The sequence below is a fragment of the Pseudopodoces humilis genome, chromosome 7, assembly GCF_049639895.1.
Source record: "Pseudopodoces humilis isolate 2021_Gansu_Grassland_sample_001 chromosome 7, ASM4963989v1, whole genome shotgun sequence".
NCBI lineage: Eukaryota > Metazoa > Chordata > Aves > Passeriformes > Paridae > Pseudopodoces > Pseudopodoces humilis.
In genome coordinates this window covers 24,350,389-24,370,826 of record NC_142206.1, presented here as the reverse complement: position 1 = coordinate 24,370,826, position 20,438 = coordinate 24,350,389, and the positions used below count along the sequence as shown (strand labels likewise).

At 39.7% G+C, this 20,438-nt stretch overlaps 1 protein-coding gene across 2 annotated transcripts in view; it reads right to left on the bottom strand.

Annotated features, from left to right (window-relative positions):
• AMBRA1 (autophagy and beclin 1 regulator 1) overlaps positions 1–20,438 on the bottom strand; it is a 130,776-nt gene that overhangs the window by 73,932 nt on the left and 36,406 nt on the right. The window contains exons 9-11 of one of the 2 annotated variants that reach the window (XM_088057496.1): positions 19,440–19,622; positions 6,875–6,958; positions 6,220–6,320 (exon numbers count right to left, since the gene is read on the bottom strand). In XM_088057496.1, the coding sequence (XP_087913622.1) occupies positions 6,220–6,320; positions 6,875–6,958; positions 19,440–19,622 (368 nt within the window). The remainder of the gene's footprint in view (positions 1–6,219; positions 6,321–6,874; positions 6,959–19,439; positions 19,623–20,438) is intronic. The other variant, XM_005522458.3, reaches the window with a different exon arrangement.

Here is a 20,438-nt window from a genome sequence, read left to right as displayed (position 1 = left end):
CATGAAAATAAAATTACTCAAAGGTTCACATCTTTCCATATTTAGCAGTATCAAACAGACTTATAACAGAAACACACAGCACAGAAAGCCACACAGCTATTTTCATTGATTCTATTATTCTACAGAACTGTCTACTGTGAAAAGCAGGATTAGATCAAGACACTAATTCAAATTCACACAGTTGTCTTGGAAGAAAAGGCAGAAGCAAGCCAATATCAATAAGCCAGTGATGGACATCTAAAGGTACAGATTCAGAATAACACTCAAATCTCAGGGAACTGTACAGAAAATACATAACTACTAATACTGAGAAAGACATGGGTACATCAGAGACAACTGGCAATGTGTCTTCCCATCAACTTTTGCTCGTCTTCTGGAGCTCTGAAGTTATCTCTGGCTTACCCTGCACAGCTATGCATCACTACAAGCACATTTGAGGGATGGGAGCATCTCAGAACAGAATTAACAGCATTGTGTACATGACAGAACAGGATTAGTTCAAGATGACTTGAGCCACAGGAGGCAATCACACCTGAAATGCTGGAGGAACTGGAGATCTGCCTTCAACATGGTTTTGAAGCCTTTTATCATGATCACTTCTATTACTAGAGCAGAAGTGAAAGGGCTAACTCTGCTTGCAATGGCAATCAATACTCTGTGCAGCTGCATGTACCACAGGCTCACCTATATCCATTTAGCTGGCTTTAGCTTAGAGCCATTCACTTGTGAACATTAGCCCCAAACACAGCTAGAGTGATTAACAGATTGGGAATGTGCACCAGGAGGCACCTTAACTAGTGCGTGTCACTGGTGAGAGGCCACCACCATAATTCTTATTAGGAGAACTATCACATCCTCAATCACATCCTTCCTGTTCCAGAAGGTTCACATTTATCCATCTTAACTAATTTTCACCATGATGGAACTTCACACATGTTGCCCTGAAAACTCAGCTTCTGAGCTTGCTAACATAGTTTTCTAAGGACTTTCCCAGGAGAGTAACTGTAAACATAGATATGTGTACATTCTTTCTGTTACACATCTTGTGATGGGCATCTCTCATGGCCAGTGCAGTGAGAAAGTGTTATCCTAACCATCCAATCCCTGGCCATGGTAGGAAGCCTATAAATCCTGGGAGGAAAAATAAACTCTGCTCTTTCTTGCACCACACCTCAACCTATGTCCGTGTGATCTATTCATCTTCAGCGGTAACACACACACGCTAACAATCGTGTGTTAGCAGTTGCTGACTGAAGTATAGAAATTCACTAGAAGACACATGACTTTGAATTCTCCCAGGAAGTAAAGCTTTGAAGAACAGCATAGCTTATGGGATTTTGGGAAAACAACAGCCAAACATCACACTTTCAAGTTCTAGACTCCCATTAAAGGGATCAAATGATTCTTAGCTTCATCAATAGCCTCAGCCCTACCCCAGTGCAAAAAGGCTACACACAGCTTGCTTTGGCAACTCCAGCAGAGATATCCAAAGCTGAACCATCATTCCTCTTGTGGCAGGCTATATGCTGAACAGGTGTGAGATATGAAAAAATCTGTAACCAAGCTCATTGTTTGACTACATGTAAGCATTCAGTCTGAATTTATTACCCTGAGATAGCAACAAAATCACTCAGAAACTGTAAATGTAGAATTTGTATCACTCAGCCCTTAAGCCCTGCTGAATCTGGATCTCCCCAGAAGGTGGAAGACTCAGAGCAACTGTGCTGGATTGCGTTTAAACAGATAAAAGTCTGGTGGCAAAACCAGAATAGATAAACATGACCTATGACCACACAAGGAAAAATATTTTGTTTGTTGAGATACACATAACTGAATAGAAGCCTATTAAAACAAAGAGATGTAAGACAGAAGCATTTCACAAAGCTAGGTAACTCTACCATAAACTTTTGTCTGCCAGTCTCCGAATGAGTAACAGAAATGCCAACAAAATGGCATTTGTGTCAATTTTTAAAGCCTCCTGCAAAGTTCCTTGGGAAACACTGATTCTCTTCTTCCCTTAAGCTTCCACTGAACTGAAACTAAAGCCTTCTTTGTTTCACTATACCATTAGCATGTCTCTGTTCATCCCAAAGCAGTCAATTACTATAAAGCCTGAGGCAAAAATTCACAGAGGGGAATCTGAGGTCACAAGCACTTCAGTGGCAATGATACAAACCTTTTCTTTTAAATGTATCTACTGATTTTAAAAAAATATATTAAAATGGACATCCTGGTCTGTGCTACCAGATGCCAAAAAATATCTATAACTTGGCCATCACAACAGTGTCCTGCTTCACAATGCAACTTAGGACAAAGAGAAATTTATTAAAAAAACAAACAAAAATATCAAACCAAAAACAAGAAATAAATGAACCAAACAAACAAACAACAAATGCAAACAAAACAGTGGACAGAAATACTCAGCTTACAGAAACATTTCAAAAAAGCAGTACAAGGTAGTAAACACAATGCTGGGCTGTGTGTTCCTTGTGCATATTAACACTGCTGAGCTTTGCAGCAGTACTAACTCCCACTAGAAAGGGTGTAAACTCCTCCCCCAGAACATCTCTTTGGTATCTCCTGGGAAGTGTAGAAAGGAGAAAAAAAATTAAAAAAAGAAGGGAAAAGAAAACCAAACCAAAAATCAAAACCCTACTCTGTTGGCCCACAAATGGCAGAGAACCCAAAAGACTCTAAGACTGAAATGGCTCAAAGATGCAGTATTACACCTATACTGCCACATGCAATCAGTAAGCCGTATGAAGTGAGAAACCAAAATATATTTACTGCTTTCATCACCACTTTAGCAAACAACCACTTCAAATGGCTTTCACTGTATGGGTGTTTCCTTGGAGACCACAACTCCATCACTCAGGGCAGTTCACCAAGGAGAGGAGAGTGTAGAGGGTGGCTTGCATCCCACACTACCAAGAGCCTTAAAAGAGCTGCCAAATGAACTCTCAGATTTCTTGATGAGTCTTGAAATAAAGGGGAATATGGAAGACTGAAAAATATGCTAGTGTTATACCAGTATTTTAAAAGGTTGAAATAGGATGAGACTGTCAGTCTTGTCAACCTGACATTGATTCCAGACAAAATAATGAAAAAGCTGATATAAGACTCAGTTAATAAAGGATTAAAGGAGGACAGTGTAATTACTGCCAATCAATGTAGACTTTACAGAAAAATATAACTTGTCAAACTACCAACACTTTTTGGTGTGATTACAAGTTTCAATGCTAAAGGTAACAATGTTGATGTAATATATTTTCACATGGTGTTTTACTTGATGCCAGAAAGCACAGTGATGCAGCATTCTGTATCAGCTGAGAGATATGAACTGCATCAGGAGATAAGGAGGCAGACAGGTGCTTCTGGGGGGAGTTGCTGTTCCAGTGCTCCATGCAAATTAGGCTGCTGGCATGGGGATCTCTCTGTCTGTCATGTTGACTGGTATCGCTTCATTCTCCCCCTGGGCTCCCACCTACTCTACCCATCTGTTGCCACCTTCCCCATGCTTTGCCTGCAAGAGCCTCGGCGCAGGGATGGCCATCAGTCCCCTGACTAGTACAAAGGGCTCTGATTTGACCTAAGCTCTGCCTGGCATGTTAGTCCCTCTGCCCAACCCACTGCGTTGCTGTGGTAGTCCATCTGCAGAGATAACCTGTAAGTTTTAGGGGTTCATTAAACCTGACTCTAAGGATTTAGTCTCAAGGCAGTCTTCCCTAGTGTGCAGTGACTGTCTGTGTAACACTCGCATGAGAATGACACTTAAACAACAGAAAGCTGTTCACATAAAGTAGAGAGATGAAAGTAAATGGACAGAACCTGACAGCAAGAGCTCTGACATTAAGAAATTTAGTCAGCACACCACAGTAATTCACACACTAAGATCTCCATCTGCTCCTTTGAATTCCTCTCAGCATACAGCAGTAAATGGGGCAGTGGACAGGAGCAGAAGTATAATTGGATGTATTTTCTCAAACAGCAGCTCTCACTCATACTTGATCACAGAAGTCTACTGCCAGTTTTTAGAAAACTGTCAGGTTAGCAATACAGGGTTTTTTGGTATCTCTTCTCAAATGCTGTAGAGGTTACGTAAGAAATACATTTGGCATTTTTGCATTTAAACATAATTCAAAAATGACAGTCTGGATGGTAGAATGAAGCAATTCAAAGCATTCAGGCTTACATTAGCCTGTGTTAATGGGAAAATAAATGATTGATTTTTTCCTCAGCCAAGGCTGTCAACCTCACCCATAACTACCAGGCCAGGGTTAAAGTACTTTTGAGTTTGAATAGAGGTTTTTCACCATGATACTGAAGAAAAAGCTATCACAAGCCCTGGCACAGGCTAAATATAAAGGAAAGTATACTATCAGCACTGTAACTTTCAATGTCTCTGAAACACAATACCAAAAATGACAATGCTGCTGACCACCGCAACAAGCATAAGAAATTCTTTGGCTATTCCACAACTGCAACTTCATCTTCTAGTTCGTGCTTGTCATGCCTCCACCTAGTATTTGCAATTTCAACTCTCCTTTTTTCTGCAACATATGAACAAGTTTTTGAGCATGGACATAAAAGAACAGTTTGAAATCTGAAAGCATGGGTAAATGAAACCAAATATTAAAACAACATAACATAAGCAGCTAGTGCATTGGAAGAATTAATTTTATATTTAAGTCAATAAAAGCATTTACTGTGGAGTCCCAGCCATTCCAGTGTGAGATTCCACAACACTGCCAGAGCCAAGGAACCTTGCTTTACAAAGGCTCAGCACAGCATCATGCAGAAAAGATTGATCTTGTTTTTGAAACTACCATGATTACAGTTTCTGCCTTCCTTTGTTATTCTTGGCATACATGCAAGAAACAGCAAGCTTGTGTGTTTTGGGACTCAAATTCCCCAAAAAGCATAGATGAAAAAACCAGGTTATTTCCCAGCCTCAATGGAACAGGCAAAGCGCAAGGAGGCCTGGAGGAGGGATGAAGGCAGGTGTCTCCACAGCAAAGCTGGGCGACACAAGAGTTCTGCAGTGTTGCCTGGCAGCAAGTAATTATCTGCCAGTGTGCTGCTTCCACGTGCCAACAGCCAAAGCCCACACAGGCAGCAAGCACAGGGAAGTACATGCGTCAGCTAACGCTACAGGTTAGCTCCACTGTTTCCTACAGGATACAAGCAGAGGTGCTTTGGATGAGAGTTTGGCTGAGTTCCTACGAATATTGCAACAGCACTTGGAACCACTCAACTCAAAATGTCCAGGGAGACAGAAGTCTGGAAGATTATGGAAATCTATTATCAAAGGCAAGTTCACTGCCATACTAAACCAGCACTGCAAACCTGGCAATAGTACTACCCCAAAATGATTGGAAAAACTCCAATAGAAACAGGTTAGATAAATCCTGTAAAAAATAAATGGCTTAGGCATTGTTGATTGTGCCTTAGGATAAGGTCAAGGGTCACGCAGCCTCTTGAGAAACCTGTCAGCACTCCTTTCAGTGATGGTCCTGTGATTACCTAAAGGAAGAAGGAAAACCACATCCCAGTCTACCTGTCCATACATCATCTCTTGTTCTTCCCCAAGCTCCAGAATTACTCCCCCGCACCGGGGTTAATTACAGAGCAACTCAGACCCAGCCAAAAAAGACTCACCCTCAAGATATGTGTCATCCATAACCATCTCATTCATGAACTGCCAGACTGCCATACTCCTCCTCCTCTTTCCCCCACCTCCGCTTGCCCTCTAAGGCTCCCAAATGCCTGTGTGCTGTATGTGGTGGCAGCTGAGTTTTTTAATATGCACTTATTAAGATCGTAATTGAATCCCACATTGCCTTGTGTGCGTCTTCCTAGCCGGAACATGAACAAGGCACCCTATAATTCAATTAGAAGGACCAGCAGCAAACTGATCATTAGTCTGTCAGGTTGTTTCAAAAAAGACATCTAGGAATAGGGAAAGAAGTTAAATAGAGAATTTTTAACACCCATCCCCAATTCATGCAGTTACATATACCTGAAGCATGGAATCTGCACTGCTCAAGCACTTGAATGACAGCTTACTATATCAATCCAACAGTCCTTCCTTTTGTTTCAGACAACTCAAATAGAACCTCAAAAGTTGGAATTAATTTTCCTCATCAATCCTTCTCTGCTCAGATTCATAAGAAAACACCACTAATATACATGACTACTGCAAACAAGGAATCTCATTACCTGCCAAGACCCTGTTGACAGAGGAATGAGTGGCTAAGCCAGGCTGTCCCCGTTCATGGAAAATCCCAGCATAAGGCAAGTACTCTGGCAGCAAGAAGCGTCTGCAAAACAAAAAGAGTAAATCATAGAGAAAGCCATCCTGTGTACTACAGCCCTGAAGAGCAACTACAATTACTTTGAGGAAATGTGACCACATTCCAGCAGCCTACAGTAGAGAGAAGGCTGGAAGCCTTTGCTTAGCCAACCGCTTCCCTGCTTCAAACAAAAAATAAATTAGAGATTAGATCCTCCCCTGATCGACATGGCTGCAAAGATCAACACTAAACAAATCCTCTATCTCCCACAATAGTTTTCTAATCTCAAACCAGCACATTGTGCTGAGAATATCTGATCAGATTCTTTTCTCCTCCTATTCTGTCTTCACACTATGACCTCAACCTGTAAGTGAAAAGCACTAAGACCATGCTATCTTTCAGATATCACAGGATAAGCAGCTCCTACCAACATGCCATCCCAGGAGTCCTAGAAACTGCAAACCAAGGATAAAGAAGCCCTGTGCAAGAAATGGAATCCACCTGAAAGCACAAGAGAGCTGTACTGCAACTGGTACCTCCAGGATTCCCACACCTTTTGCTCTTAGGCATAGATGCCTTACCTTGGGACAAAGCGCCCCAGTGACGGTGCAGACATGCGGGCATTCCGGGGAGCTCGGTGCCTGGATCGGTCTCCATTGTCCCTTCAACAAAAGAAAGAAAATCACTGTACATTAAAAATACTTTGTAATAAAGTATTTTCCAAGAAAACAAAACACTGGTGACATCACCTAGTCAACCTGACTATGCTACAGAGATTCAATGATTCTTATGCTTCCAATATTCTAAATTCATACAAGTAACTGTACCAAACCCTCTTGACAGTTTTATATGAGGGTAACCTTAAAGTCCTCTTTCTTCACTGTTTGACAATGTCTCAAAAGTATCAACAAAACCATACAGACTCAATGAGTCAATGTCAGCACCTGAGCAAATGAAAGAGAAACCTCAGAATTTTGACCAGGAGAGCAAAAGGCAAGCTCACCTGAGTCCTGAGAAGAACCTTCTGTTAGCCAAAGAGATCTGTTAAAGTTCACACCTTTATTCCCAGAAGTGCAAGCAAAAGAGCGTAATCAGGAGACTATTCTTTTGTGTTCCTTCCCTTCTTGCACCAGTTTAAGTGCAATCAGATCTTAAAACTATCTCACTTTTCATAAGATTTTCCAGTTAAATCAGAAATGCTAAGTTGTATCAGACAAAATTGCACCTCCTTGACAACACTTCATTCTGTTTCACAATAAATGTCTGGGCCTTGGGGAATGAGGGGAAAGGGTCTAGCATCTATTATGCTACAGCAGACACAGGAAGGCACTTCCCCAGGAGGGCAGTGCAACACTGAACAGGCTACACAGAAAGGCTGCAGAGCTGCTATCCCTGTAAATCTCAAGATAGGAGCTAGACAAACTCATGGATGGCCCAGTCTGATTTTGGTAATGACAGCTGTACAACAAGCAGGAGGTCAAACTGGAGGACCTTCAGAATCCCCATCACACAAAATTCCTGATACTGCATTCCTAAGCCACAAGGGGACCTGTAATTATACAGCACTAAAAACCGCACAGAAAATAATGAGACTCCATTAGTGACTCTCAAGTTCTGAAAGAGACCTTGACAGTGCTTTCTTCTCTGTTACTCTCTGTATGACCTTGCACAAGTAACAAGTCTGCTCTCCCTGAATTCCAAATCCCCATCTGTAACTGCAGTGCTGTCTCCTTCCCAAGCAGTTGTGGGGAGAATATTACTTGCAGAGCCTTGAAATCACTAGGAAACTAAATATTCCTTATGCAACGCACTAGCAGCACATTTCTAACCCACTCCAGCAAGCTGTGCATTTTATAACTATTTTTCGTTTTGCTTTTTTAAAGTCAGTGAGCAAGAAACGTGGGCTGAGAAGAAAGTCTATTACGTGGCTGTTTCCCACACACTTGAGGAACCCAGGAACACAAAAGCAGAGGTTCTTCTGCAAAGCTCATTAGCATTTCAAGCTATTTCACCAAAATCAAATCTAAATCCAAGCTCAAAGCTTCCATTTCTCCTCCCACTGTAGATGCAGCATTTGCAGTTCACAGCCAAAGCCACGCCTCACCCTCATGATTTTGTGTAACCAGCAGAGTTCCTGAGATCAGAAATGTAAAAGCTACTGCTGTTCTTTCATCACAGGCCTCCAGCCTATTAAAATGCAGATCAATAACAGAAGGAATCCTGCAAACTTGAGTGCTGACATATCAACTTTTGTTTCTAAAGAGTAAAGGTCAAAGGAAAAAGAAGTGTCATGTTCCAGATCTTGCCACAGACAGTAAGAACCAGCAGAAAACAAGAATTACTTTTTAAAAACCTCCATGTGGCAGCTTTTGAAACAATACTGATATGCAACCCTGGGAGAATAGCAACCAAACTGTTTTCAGGGTTTTCATCTGCTTTGGACATTTACTAGAATTGGAAGATACTTTTGAAATGGACAAATATCAGGAAGAGGAACAACAGCAGGACTACACTCTACAGAACTCTCCAGCTGAAGAGAATCTCTGCAGCAGGTTTCAAAAGGAATGAAGAATTAGCTCCAGCAAACAAAAGGAGATAAAAGGGCAAAGCCTACAGACTGAATCAAGACACCTAAAGGAACTAATTAAAGTTTTTCTAATTGCCACTACCCACAGGTCTTAGCCTCCACAAAAACATTTTCAGACACATTTTTTAACCAAGGCAACTTTCTGATGTGAAAAGTCCATCCTGTACTTCCCTATTGATTTACTGTGCACACAATCTCCCGACAATATGGAAAAATACCTGAAAGAGAAAAGTATAGACAAGGCTTTTTTTTTTTTTCAGTTTTCACCATGACAGAGACAGCCTCTACTAATTCAAAAGACAGGCGTGTATTTTTAACATCCCCTTAAAAAAATTAAAACCCACATCCCAATGGCCACCTGCCCTATAACTCAGACTTCAGGGAGTAAGAAACAGTGGCTATCTTTCAAGAATGCTAGAATTCCTATTTACTCTAAGTAGAAGTGTAAGATACACTCCCCTGGGAGTGAAGAAGAATATTACTAAACATTGCTCTGAATTACTAATTTATAGAGTCATTTATAGCTAAACTCCCATGCTCAATAACTACATGCAAGAGTGTCTAGTCTAGTGTTGCAAAGCTAGACAGCTGATATTACCCTGGTACTGGCTAAAGATTATTTCTGCACCCTCTAGAAAGGAAAATAAAAAACACCCTACAGATCAGTGAAAATGGGTGGCACTTTGTGTTATTTCTGTACCACATACAGCCTGCTGACAGAGGGAGAAGAGCAGATGTTAGCACACCACAGTGCCAGCATGAAGCACTCCAGCAAGAAATGAGAAGTTTCCAAGGCTCCCTAAAGCACTGATGAAGATCTAATGCTCTGCTTTCTATTTAGTGTCAACTACCTACAGATTCATTCGCTAATGATTCACAGTGGATAGTTTAATTAACACTGCCTGCAGAAGTGGAAAGCAAATCCCTCAGTGTGTGTGTGTGTCTCTGTCTAGATAAAAAAAAGCCTCTTCTATAAAGCAAGTCAATAACCTTGCTAAAGTAAATGAAATAAACCACAGCAAGGTGACAAGAGAAACATAATACTCTAATTATTAACAGACTAATTTGTCTCAGCAGGAAAACGGCAAGAACCAAAAAATGGTCAAAATAACTTGTAAGATCTGGCTCAAAATTCAGGTTATTCATCATTTGTTCAGATACCATGGTGGGACAAATCAAAACAGTGATATGGAGATTAAGAGTTGGTAGGGGAGAAATAGTATTAACACTAACCTACAATGGAGCATGAAAAGAAAGCAATTCCGAAACATTCAAGAGAATTATAGACATTTAATAGGGCATAAGAAGGATGCAAGTTTATCCTAAACTGGGTAAGACAGTGAAATCCCCTTGGTTTTTTCTTCTATTGCCTTGCTTGATTGTTGAGAGAAAAATTGACTAGTGCAAATTTAATGGGCCAGCAATGCCAGCTCTGAAAACAGAAAGAGATACAAAATTTTGCATCCTAAAGTTTGGAGAAGAAGGCATTTGTTTTCATCTGGTAACTTGGCTACTGCATTAATAACAGTGGATACAGAAGACAGTAAGGACAAAAAAATGCCATGTTCCGCTTTTCTGTCTTGGCAAGAACTCACTTTAATATTTAGAGATTGTTGTATCAGGAAGTGAAATTAAACACACAGCATGGGATTTCTAATGCAATCTGTTGGTCTAACTGTTCCCATTGTAGTCAACATTAAAACTCCCACTGACTACACTGCCAATAGAATTAGGTCAACAATGACCATTTTGAAAAGCCATTTAATTATCAAAGCCAGCACCAGTAAGCCATGTAAGTTCAGAAGAATCAAATTACATCACACCAAGCCAATTGTTCCATATTTTCAGCATTTTATCATGTTTTGTGCAAGCCAATTTAAAATGCTAAATCCATTTGCAGAGGTTAATAGTCACATACTCACTCACATACAATAGAAATGGTAAATAATGGTTTGAGTGGCATCTACTACTTTTCTTAAAGGTTGACGCTTGAAGTTGCACCATTTTCTGAAGGAGAAAAAAACAATGTTTAAAGCACTGAGAAAATGTGAACTATCTGTACTGAGTTGGTTTGTGGGGGTTTTTTTGTTTTTTTTTCGTTAATTGCAGTGGGTTATTTCAGAGGAGATAGGACAGAGGGCAGGAGCAGCCCAAAGGCCCTATCAAGAGCTCAGGGAAGGTTTCCAGGCACTGCAAGCTTATTTGCCTTTAGTGGGTGGTCAGGTCTGACTGCAAGTCCTCTAAAGAGAGTTCCTGGAAGATGTCATATTAAACTGGCCATTCTAAAGCAGAAGCAGATCCTGAAATCTTGCAATTCACTGGACAGTATTCACTGCTGATTTGGATGAAAACAGATGATACATACCTTTAGAAGAGTGTACTCTTCTAGAGTTACATAGAGCACATACAACACAATACGAAGTATGCACTTTTTCTTTTAGTGTTTACTTTTTTTTTACTTTTTACAAAGGGTATAGAAGTAGGAAAAAAAATGATGAAGGGAACATTATTTTTGCTGGTGGTTCTAAGAACATGTTGATTGGTTTCCAGCACCATGGGTAAGCTAACATACACTGTTGGGAACACTGTGACGGAAAGTTAGCTACTAGCTTCACCACTGAGAGGAGCAGCAAATACCAGAAATTAACACTTTAGTTTTTAATCTGTCTGATCCTGCAAGAGAAATGGGAGCACTTCTAGTAAATAAGCCTCTCAAAATAGAGAGGTAAACACAAAATAAATAAAACATTGTCAATCTGACTATTTTTGTGAGATACAGGCATCCTAGAACACAAAAGGAAAAGCCACACTGCAAGTTAGTTGTAATTCTGCATAGGGGCACAGTAGCTAAAATAATATCTCCTGGATCAGTTGGACTAGTGTCTTATTAAAAAATAAAAGTTCAATACAGTATGTGCTACTTTATTCACAATCTTCAAGTCTTGGAGAAGTTACAAACTCAAATTAGGAAAAGGGGACCACCCTACTTCTGGCTCTGGGGACACGTGTATCTCACCTAAAACCGGGGTTATGTTAAAGATGAAACATTAAAGACAACTAACTTATCTAAGCAGAGAGTTAATTTCACAAGTAGATACAAAGAAGGAAGTCAGAAGCATAGGTTCTATCAAAAAGGGTACAAATATTGACATCTACAGACACAAAAATGACTACTGTATGGTTCTTTTAAAGTGTCTCTAAAAGAACATACATAATCTGGTAAAAATAGAAGTTACATATTTATTCACCCATCTTTGAAGGATATGACCATTACTGAAGGAGAAGTACTTAAGGCAGAACTGAAGGAAACAACAAGAAACATGAAAAATGAGAAAAAAAACCATTTGTTACACAAAAATATTTTCTTTGCACTAAATGTATGCCTGTGAAGTCCCAAGTGTAACACTGGAAGCCAAAAACAGTTGAAGAACAAAAATAGTAGAGAAACTACAAAGAGTGATGGTGGCCAGCTGGAGAGACAGGAACTAGAATAGATTTTTAACACAGTAATTGATAAAGAAGTTAGGTAAGTCGCCCAAGCCTTTCCATCATTCTGCATTCTTCTGAAGGCTGAAATGCCAATCTCTCACTAGGAGCTTTTTGAAAGGAACACCAGAGAAAATGTGCATCTATTTATCAACTAAAATTTCCTATAAAACAGCAGACTGCTGAGTTACTAATGGCTCTGCTGACCAGAGAGAAACAAATGCCCCAGCCTTGATTACCTCTCAGAGCACTGTTCAGGGGAAGGTGTATTTACAAGATTAAAAATGGCACTTCAGAAGATCAAGTGTTTCAGAAAAGCATCACATATGAGAGGTCAAGAGATATAACAGTACTTCCCTGTAAAATGCCAAGGATTAACTGCTTCAGAGAAAGACTGATTGGTAACTAGAATGAAGCACTCACTCTTTTCTAGGTGCATGATCCAGTTATTTCTATTTTAATCACTTCACTGTGTGGTGGGCTCATAAATTGATGTTGTTTTAGAATAAGACTGATACATTTCATAGCTACACTGAATCATCAGAAAGCAGAAACATCAGCAGCTAGACAAAGCAAGAGGCATCAAATTTTGTTTCTTTTTGAAAAAATATATTGCACTGTTATGCTTCCAAAGGAAACAAAATTGAAACCATAGCTTTATAAGCAATGCTAATCTGTTAGACCTATGGACTTCAAGAATACAGACCTGCTATGCATGGCCAGCAACAAACTAGTAACAGCTTGCTTCCTAATTACTCTCATTAACACCAGACTTCACCTACTAGATGACCTAGTTTGACTTCTGAGTTGCACAGACACAAAATAAAAGTAAAAAGAAAACAATGGACAGAGTTTAGATTTGGCAGAAAAACTCAGAAGTACCATCTTGACATCAAAACTGTTTCTACAGACTCAGGCAACCAAGAGTATGGAGTATGATGGTAGCTTTTCTGGCAACTGCCACCTTTCTAAAAGCATGCATTCTTTCACCACCCTGATATGAAGACACTTGCTTTGCTGGAATGTGACTTAATGGTAAAGCAACATCACGCTGAAGAGGTTAGCAAAACCCTGCAGTACTGCTGCAAGGAAACAGTTATTGCCTGTTCACTGTATTGATGCAGCATTACTAGACATTATGACCAAGACAAGGGTAATATAAAAGACTGTCGCAAAAGATAAAGATTAAAAGAATAGGAAAAGTGAAGCTGCAGGCCACTTGGAGTAGATCACAAGACAAGCTAACACTTAACTAATCCTCGAAAAATTAAGTTCAAAGAGTAGATTCAGTATTACTCCCATTCATCCAGCACTTGTCTTAGCCTGAAACTGTGTTTAAGATGATGAATATAGCTAATGTAAATGCTGTGTACCTGGAAGTGACATCCCAGTGGTAACTGCTTCAGAAACTTCTAGCAGAGAAGAAAAAAACCCAGAAAGTGATCACCAAGTTACATATATTTGCATCTGCTTTGAAAGCCAATTTTGAAAAGGCCCATCGTCATCAAAAACAATGATGCAGTGCCATATAAGGCAAGAAACAAAAGCAGATGAAAAAACACAAGAACAGATAAAAGAGCTCTGGGAAGAAAGAAACAAAGGCAGGTACTTACAACAAATAGTGATCCTGCTTTATGTGAACTCAAATAGCAAATTGCTAGCAAGAACATTATTTGTGGATGCTCGAGAAAGATAAACTGTCCCATCTAAGATTTCCAGCTACATTTTCTGCAGTATACTGACCTGTCATGGATCCTAAAAATCCATTTCCATCAGCACTTGAGTGACATGAAGAGCCTATTGAGATTCTCACATCTCCTATGTCTTTTGTTAACTTCAGATGTAAACATCAGGATGGCAGGGAGAAAAATTAAAACCCCAGCCTAATTGCTTTTAGAAATCTTGTAGTTTGGATAGATACCACTACCTCTACAACAAAAGGCTACCACTGATTAAGTCATCTCTCTTATCCACCTTCACTATGTCCTATGAGAGCCTAACACTTGGCATCCCATTCATCCAAGGTTAAGGTATCACCTTAACCTACAGACCCCCCAGAGTAAACCTCTTTCTTTACCTCTGGGATTCCTCATGCTTCTCTCTCCACAATGACTGAGCTTGTATCAGTGTTCTGGAGCAGTAGATCAAAAGCTCTATACTTATTTAAAGTGTCACAAAAAAGCTTTAATCATTCCAATCTCTCCTTTCTCCTGCCAAGAAAACCTGGCTACTGCTTGAAGAAGTTTCATTTGCAGAAATTGAAGGTTGTCAGAAAAGAAAAAAAAACACTCTGAAATACATGAGTGCATGGTGGAGAGCTGTTAAGGAGGGCAGTAAAGACCAAGACTTTACAAAAAGAGTCCAAGTTCTACCCATGTGCTCTTAGTAACTGGTGTGCTAAGGGAAGTCAGAAGGTGCACAGTGAATTGATTGCACTGCTGCAGGTTAGTGCTCCCACTGCACTGTGTCTCTAGCAAATACTGATACAGACTGAAAAAGCAGAGGCTGGATTTAAACACACGCATGGACTTCCATCACAAGGGAAAGGAAGAAGTTATTTCAGTAACCAGCTATCTCCAACCTCTCCCTTCACTCAAACTTTCCAAAATCTTTCTGTCCCAGCCATCAAACAAACCACATGCTTATTCTTACCATGACACACAAATCCCTACCCAAAACTCACTTCTACTGTTCCACCTGAGGAGCAGTACAGAGAACAGAATCTAAAACCAAACTTACTACCCAAATACACACTACTGAATAACCACATTGACACAGCCATTGTTTTCCCTCTTCTCTCCCATTGCATAATGTTAGTTCAGACATGATTGCATCCAGACAGTTACTAATTAATATTGTCAAGTATCAGTGCCCCAGTGAAGATTCCTAAAGAAGCTAACAACAAAATACGCTTTAAATGAAAACTTTGCAAAAGAAGGGTGATTGCCTGGATGTCTCACACAAACATCTAATCAGACATGCACTTTACTTCTTAATACAAGAAGTTAAACCAGAATGTCAGCTTGGAGCACTAATTAGAACACAAACCAGACTCCCAAACCAAACATTCCATCTATAAAAGAGGCCAAAAAGAATCTATCACACTATTCTCCAAAATGAATGAAAATTACATACGAGACACTGGAAATAAAACTTGCAGCTCTAATACAGTTGCAGTTGGCTGGCAGGTTGTGATCTTAGAACCTTGCAAAACAAGAGGCTGTTGGAAGAATTTTGATTTGGCAGTTCTTGCCAAGACAGTGTCAATAAAGCAATCAAAAATGTCAGGAGGCAAGTATGACAGATACTCATGTATTTTACGCACTTATGAGGAGACCCACGCCCATCTAAGAAACCACAACTCTTTGTCCAGAACATGCCTTAAACAGAAGAATTTTAAAATGACAAATAAAGCCAAATAACATCACTCTGAATCTTGTAAGCTTTCCCAAAGTGATTAATCATCTTTGTAAACCAAGAGCCTGCTTCCAACAAAACTAGACGGTCCATTAAGGTCTCAGTAAAACAGTGTCTACAGTTCTCATATTTTCTGTCTGGATGCTTGTGGTATCTCAGAAGAAATTAAATAGATGAAGCACTAAAACAAGACTTCAGGCCTATGAGGTAAAGCCCATCATGCTATAGAGACACAATAAAGATCTTCCTAGCCTGTGACAATGGCGCAACTGAGTGGATCCACACCAGCACAAACCCTCCTACAAGGAAGGAAAAAGGATAGAACAGAACAGGGAAAAGCTGGAGACATGAAAAGAGTGTAATCTCCAAGCTCCTTCAGATCTACATTGTCAGGCAGCTCACTCTCAAAAGTAGACAGAGTAGTCAGCCACAGTCACACCTTTAGCCTTAGCTGGAAAGCCTTTTTTGAACTGCAGTAAAGGGTTTGACTCAGGCTTTCAGAGCTGGTGCACTGTCCTATATATCTGCTTCTCAGTTTGACAGATTAAACAAACCTGTATTTCTGTATTTGTTCCCAGAGTTACTGCTGACAAAAAGGGACATAGATGGCCAAAACTCACCTACAGAAACACCTTCACATTCTGATTATGGTGACAAATTCAGAATTATAAATTAAAGAAATGAGACTGCACCATCTAAGGAATCCTAGAAGCTTTACCCACAGTCCTCAACATCAGAGAGCTGTTCTAGACTAAAGGAAGTCCATAGATGAGACCAAATCAAAATTCTTGAGAAAGTCAAAATACTTTAGCTTTAAAAATCTAAATTTACTGTGTGATGCAAACATAAGACACTCAAATAAGAACTTGAAATTAGAAAGTTCAATGTGTATAATTTATCTGTAAAGAATCTATTTTTACCAGTTATGCTGGCAGACTAAAGGGATATCATTCTTCATTCAGAGATTCTTATTCCACAACTCAGGAAACCTTTTCATTTCAGCTAAGGATTCTACTAAAGCTAACCTTAAAACCCACTCATATCAATCTATCTGGTAATAACCTAGTATTACAACTTGTATATATATATTACAAACTGTATTAAATGCTTTTATGTAGACATGACTAAGTTTACAGTTGACAGTTGTATTCAATAAGCAGTAAGATGACAACAGTGACAGGTTAAACATAGGGAGCACATGTAGAGAGAGAACACCTTATTTGACCAAAAAACACAGGTATAGTGTGTCTCCCTCCTCCTCTCCTGTCCATAAACGCTGGTGTAAAAGAACAATATTACTAACACCTATAAAAAGCACTACTTCAGATTCTTATACCAACACTACTTCTACTGTCATCACGAACTAAATGAATTTATGAATTAATTCACCCTTGACTGAGACACAGAAGAGGCTTTAACTTAAATTTAGAGGCCATAAGCATAAACAGTGCATAGGCTAAGTTTTTCATGCCTCTTACTAGGCCATTAGGTAAACAAAACTGAAAAAAGACAAAATTAATTTCTGAGGAGAAAAAACCTCTCTGAATCCTACAAAATATGAAAGCAGAGGAAGGCTTGTCTCCCAGGCATCTTGCACAAGCACAGGGTTCACTCATTGCCCAGTGCATTATGCATAGTAAAACCAACTGGTGTGAACAAGCATGGAAGGAGGGATAGAGGAGCCAAAGAACTCTGTAAGATATTTAATTGTGAAGTCTCAGCAGAAGAAATCAAATGAGTCACGAGAACTTCCAGCTCTAAGGACCCCTGCAGAGCAGCCCTCTCCAATCAGCCAAGAGAAATAATGAAGCAGAGAAGTAAAAAGACAGCAGGTCTTGAATGCACAGACCAGAATTTGATATGAAATATTCAACCAACAAATTCAGGCACTGCACATTAAGGAATAAACACTTCTTTTGGCTCAGTATGAAATGAAAGACAACTTCAGTATGGCTGATTGAATTGCTTCCCTGACTGGGTGCTCTTACTGTGTGAACATTATCTGCAGGGGAACACACTTCTCTACAGGCGTTTGCCTGGCTGTGTGAAAGAAGAACATACCATCTTTTACTTCTCTAGCAGAACAAGCTGCCCCAGACAAATAAAATGGAATAACGGAAACAGTAAGGTCTATGCTTGCAACACACCCACTTCACAAAAACAGGTGCAGCAGCCACCATATTTCTGCTCTTCTAAACCACAAAGATGCTTGAAAAAATGCAGAAGAGTCACTGCCTAATAGCTTATCTGCCCTCATTTACATTTCACACAAACAAAGTCACAATGAGAGGGAAAGATATTCTCTCACCCTGTACTTCAGAATATTCAATTGCTGGAGCATGAAATGACAGCTTCACAGACCAACTTTCTAAGAAAAAAACCAGTCTACCACCACTTAAAAGTTAGAAAGGAATTAGTATCTTGCTTTTGGTAAGAGCTAGTCACTACAGCTAGTCACTAGTGTGACTAATGTCCTTCATAAAGGAACTTCACCCTGACACAAAGGACACAGAGTTTTAACAATATGTCATCTTAAGTGCTGCCACTGCAGCAAGTGAATGTGCAAATTAAAATAGCAGGGAAGTTGACAGCATCCTTTGTTGGCAGCTGCATAATAATAACCCATATTTTTTGAAGAGTTCACAGCTCCCATCAACCATACCTCCCTACTACACTATAACCATAGACTACTTCTACAACCATGCTCAGAATTATCATGTGGTTTAATTGTCATATACACAAATGGGGGAAAATTCAGTGAAATACTAAAGGCTACTCAGAGAAAATCCCGTATTTGAAAGGAAATTATGGAAGATAGGCTAGAAAGGTTATATTGTCTTTGCCGCTAAACTGGATTTTTATCTAAATTCCTGAGTTTTTGGTCTACATGCAATCTAAAGAATACAATACTATCCTCTCCCATTTATTAGAAAGGGTCTGCAATTTTTTTTTGCTGGAATTACACTGGGTATCATTGGAAGTCCAAAAGCAGATGCTGGAGAGCAGACTTTAAAACTTTGTCAGCAGAACCACTCAGAAGGAAATACAGTGGCCAACAGGAATATTCTTCTAAGGTTTGGATGTAGATCCATCCCTTTGACACAACAGGCCATTTTATCTCCTTACAGGAAACTAAGCCTTAACACAGATTCACAGTCACCACATTTTTAAAAAATCCAAAATCCCAAACCAAACCAATCCCAGAAATGTCAGCTAATTTGACAAAGCTACAGAGATAGAGCAAGAAAAAAGCAACAAGACATGTTTGTTTCCTTTAGCCTTAGACTAAAGAACTAAGTCTTGCAAAGCCTCTTATTGACTCTTGCTCTGTCTCAAGATTTGACAACTCTAGTAAACTCTTGGTTCCCTATCTGTTCCATTGGAGAAAAAGATTCTCATTTTCCTTATTTAACCAGTCTTCCAAATGTGGCTGACATACCCTAATGTGTTGAAGGTAGCCTACAACATCCTTAGTTTTCATAACAGAAATTACAAAACCCATTTCTAGCAATCAATACTCTAATTATTAATTTAATTACTTAACCTGTTCCTACAAGTAACCTAAGGTGTCTTTGATTGATGAACAGTAGGGAACCAGAAAACAGTCCTGTGCTGACAACAGATGCAAGCAAGAGGGCTAGGCAGAACACACTTACTCAAAGTCTTCAAATTCCAGATCATTTCCCTCCACAGATGGGCTTGAGTTCTCTGAAGTGGAAGCAGAGGAGGAGGAAGAGCGGAGACGGTTTTGCTGATATCGCATAGAGCGTTGTCGAATACTGTCCCTCCGGGAAAGATACTGAATCATTCTCTGAGCATAATATGCAGCAGGAGACAACCTGAGCAAGAAAAAGATACAAAAATATTCATTACATAAGTATAGAAGGACAGCCAGTCCTACTTTTCCTTTTGAACTCCAAGTGCCAAGGCAGTAACAGCTTAGCAAAAGATGGACTGTTTGCATTTTATCCGTAAGATAGAGTAAATAAAGAAAGCAAGGAAAAGTAATTTTCCCTTTATATGCTATACTCCCACATGATCCCCTTTGCAAACAGAAGCATCACACAGCACCTACAGACAGAAAGCTCATCCACAGAACAGAGAAATTTGCTTCTCGGGACTCTCTAGAGCTCACTGATTGATTTATTACCAATTCACTCAAGTAAGCTCAGCAAGCATCACTTCTAAGAACCAAGCCCAGTTCCAACGTGAACTCTGCCTGCAACGCCAAACAGCAGTACTGTTCAAATAAACAAAGAAAGAAGGTGCTGTTGTTTTGATGGTACTTAGGGAGTACCATGGAATATCAAGCAGGAGAAAAAAAAGGTTTCACATCTTTAACTACTTTGTAATCTAAATGGTAGGAATTTTATACAGTGGCAATTTCATCAGATCCACTAGGTATATGTTAACTGGAGCTTTAAAAGCCTTGCATCCCACCTGAAAGGAATTTTTTCCTCTGTAATTAACTCTTAATTCTCTCTCCTGCATAACCTAGCATTTGCTTGCATCAGCTGTCACACACCAGTATTACTCTCTTGAGACAGGTAAACACATACTCTCTTTTCCTACCCTGTGTATATCCACAGCTCCTCGCATATGTTTTCTCTGACACACTTACTCAGTGTTAAAATCCAGACACCTCAGACGCTTGA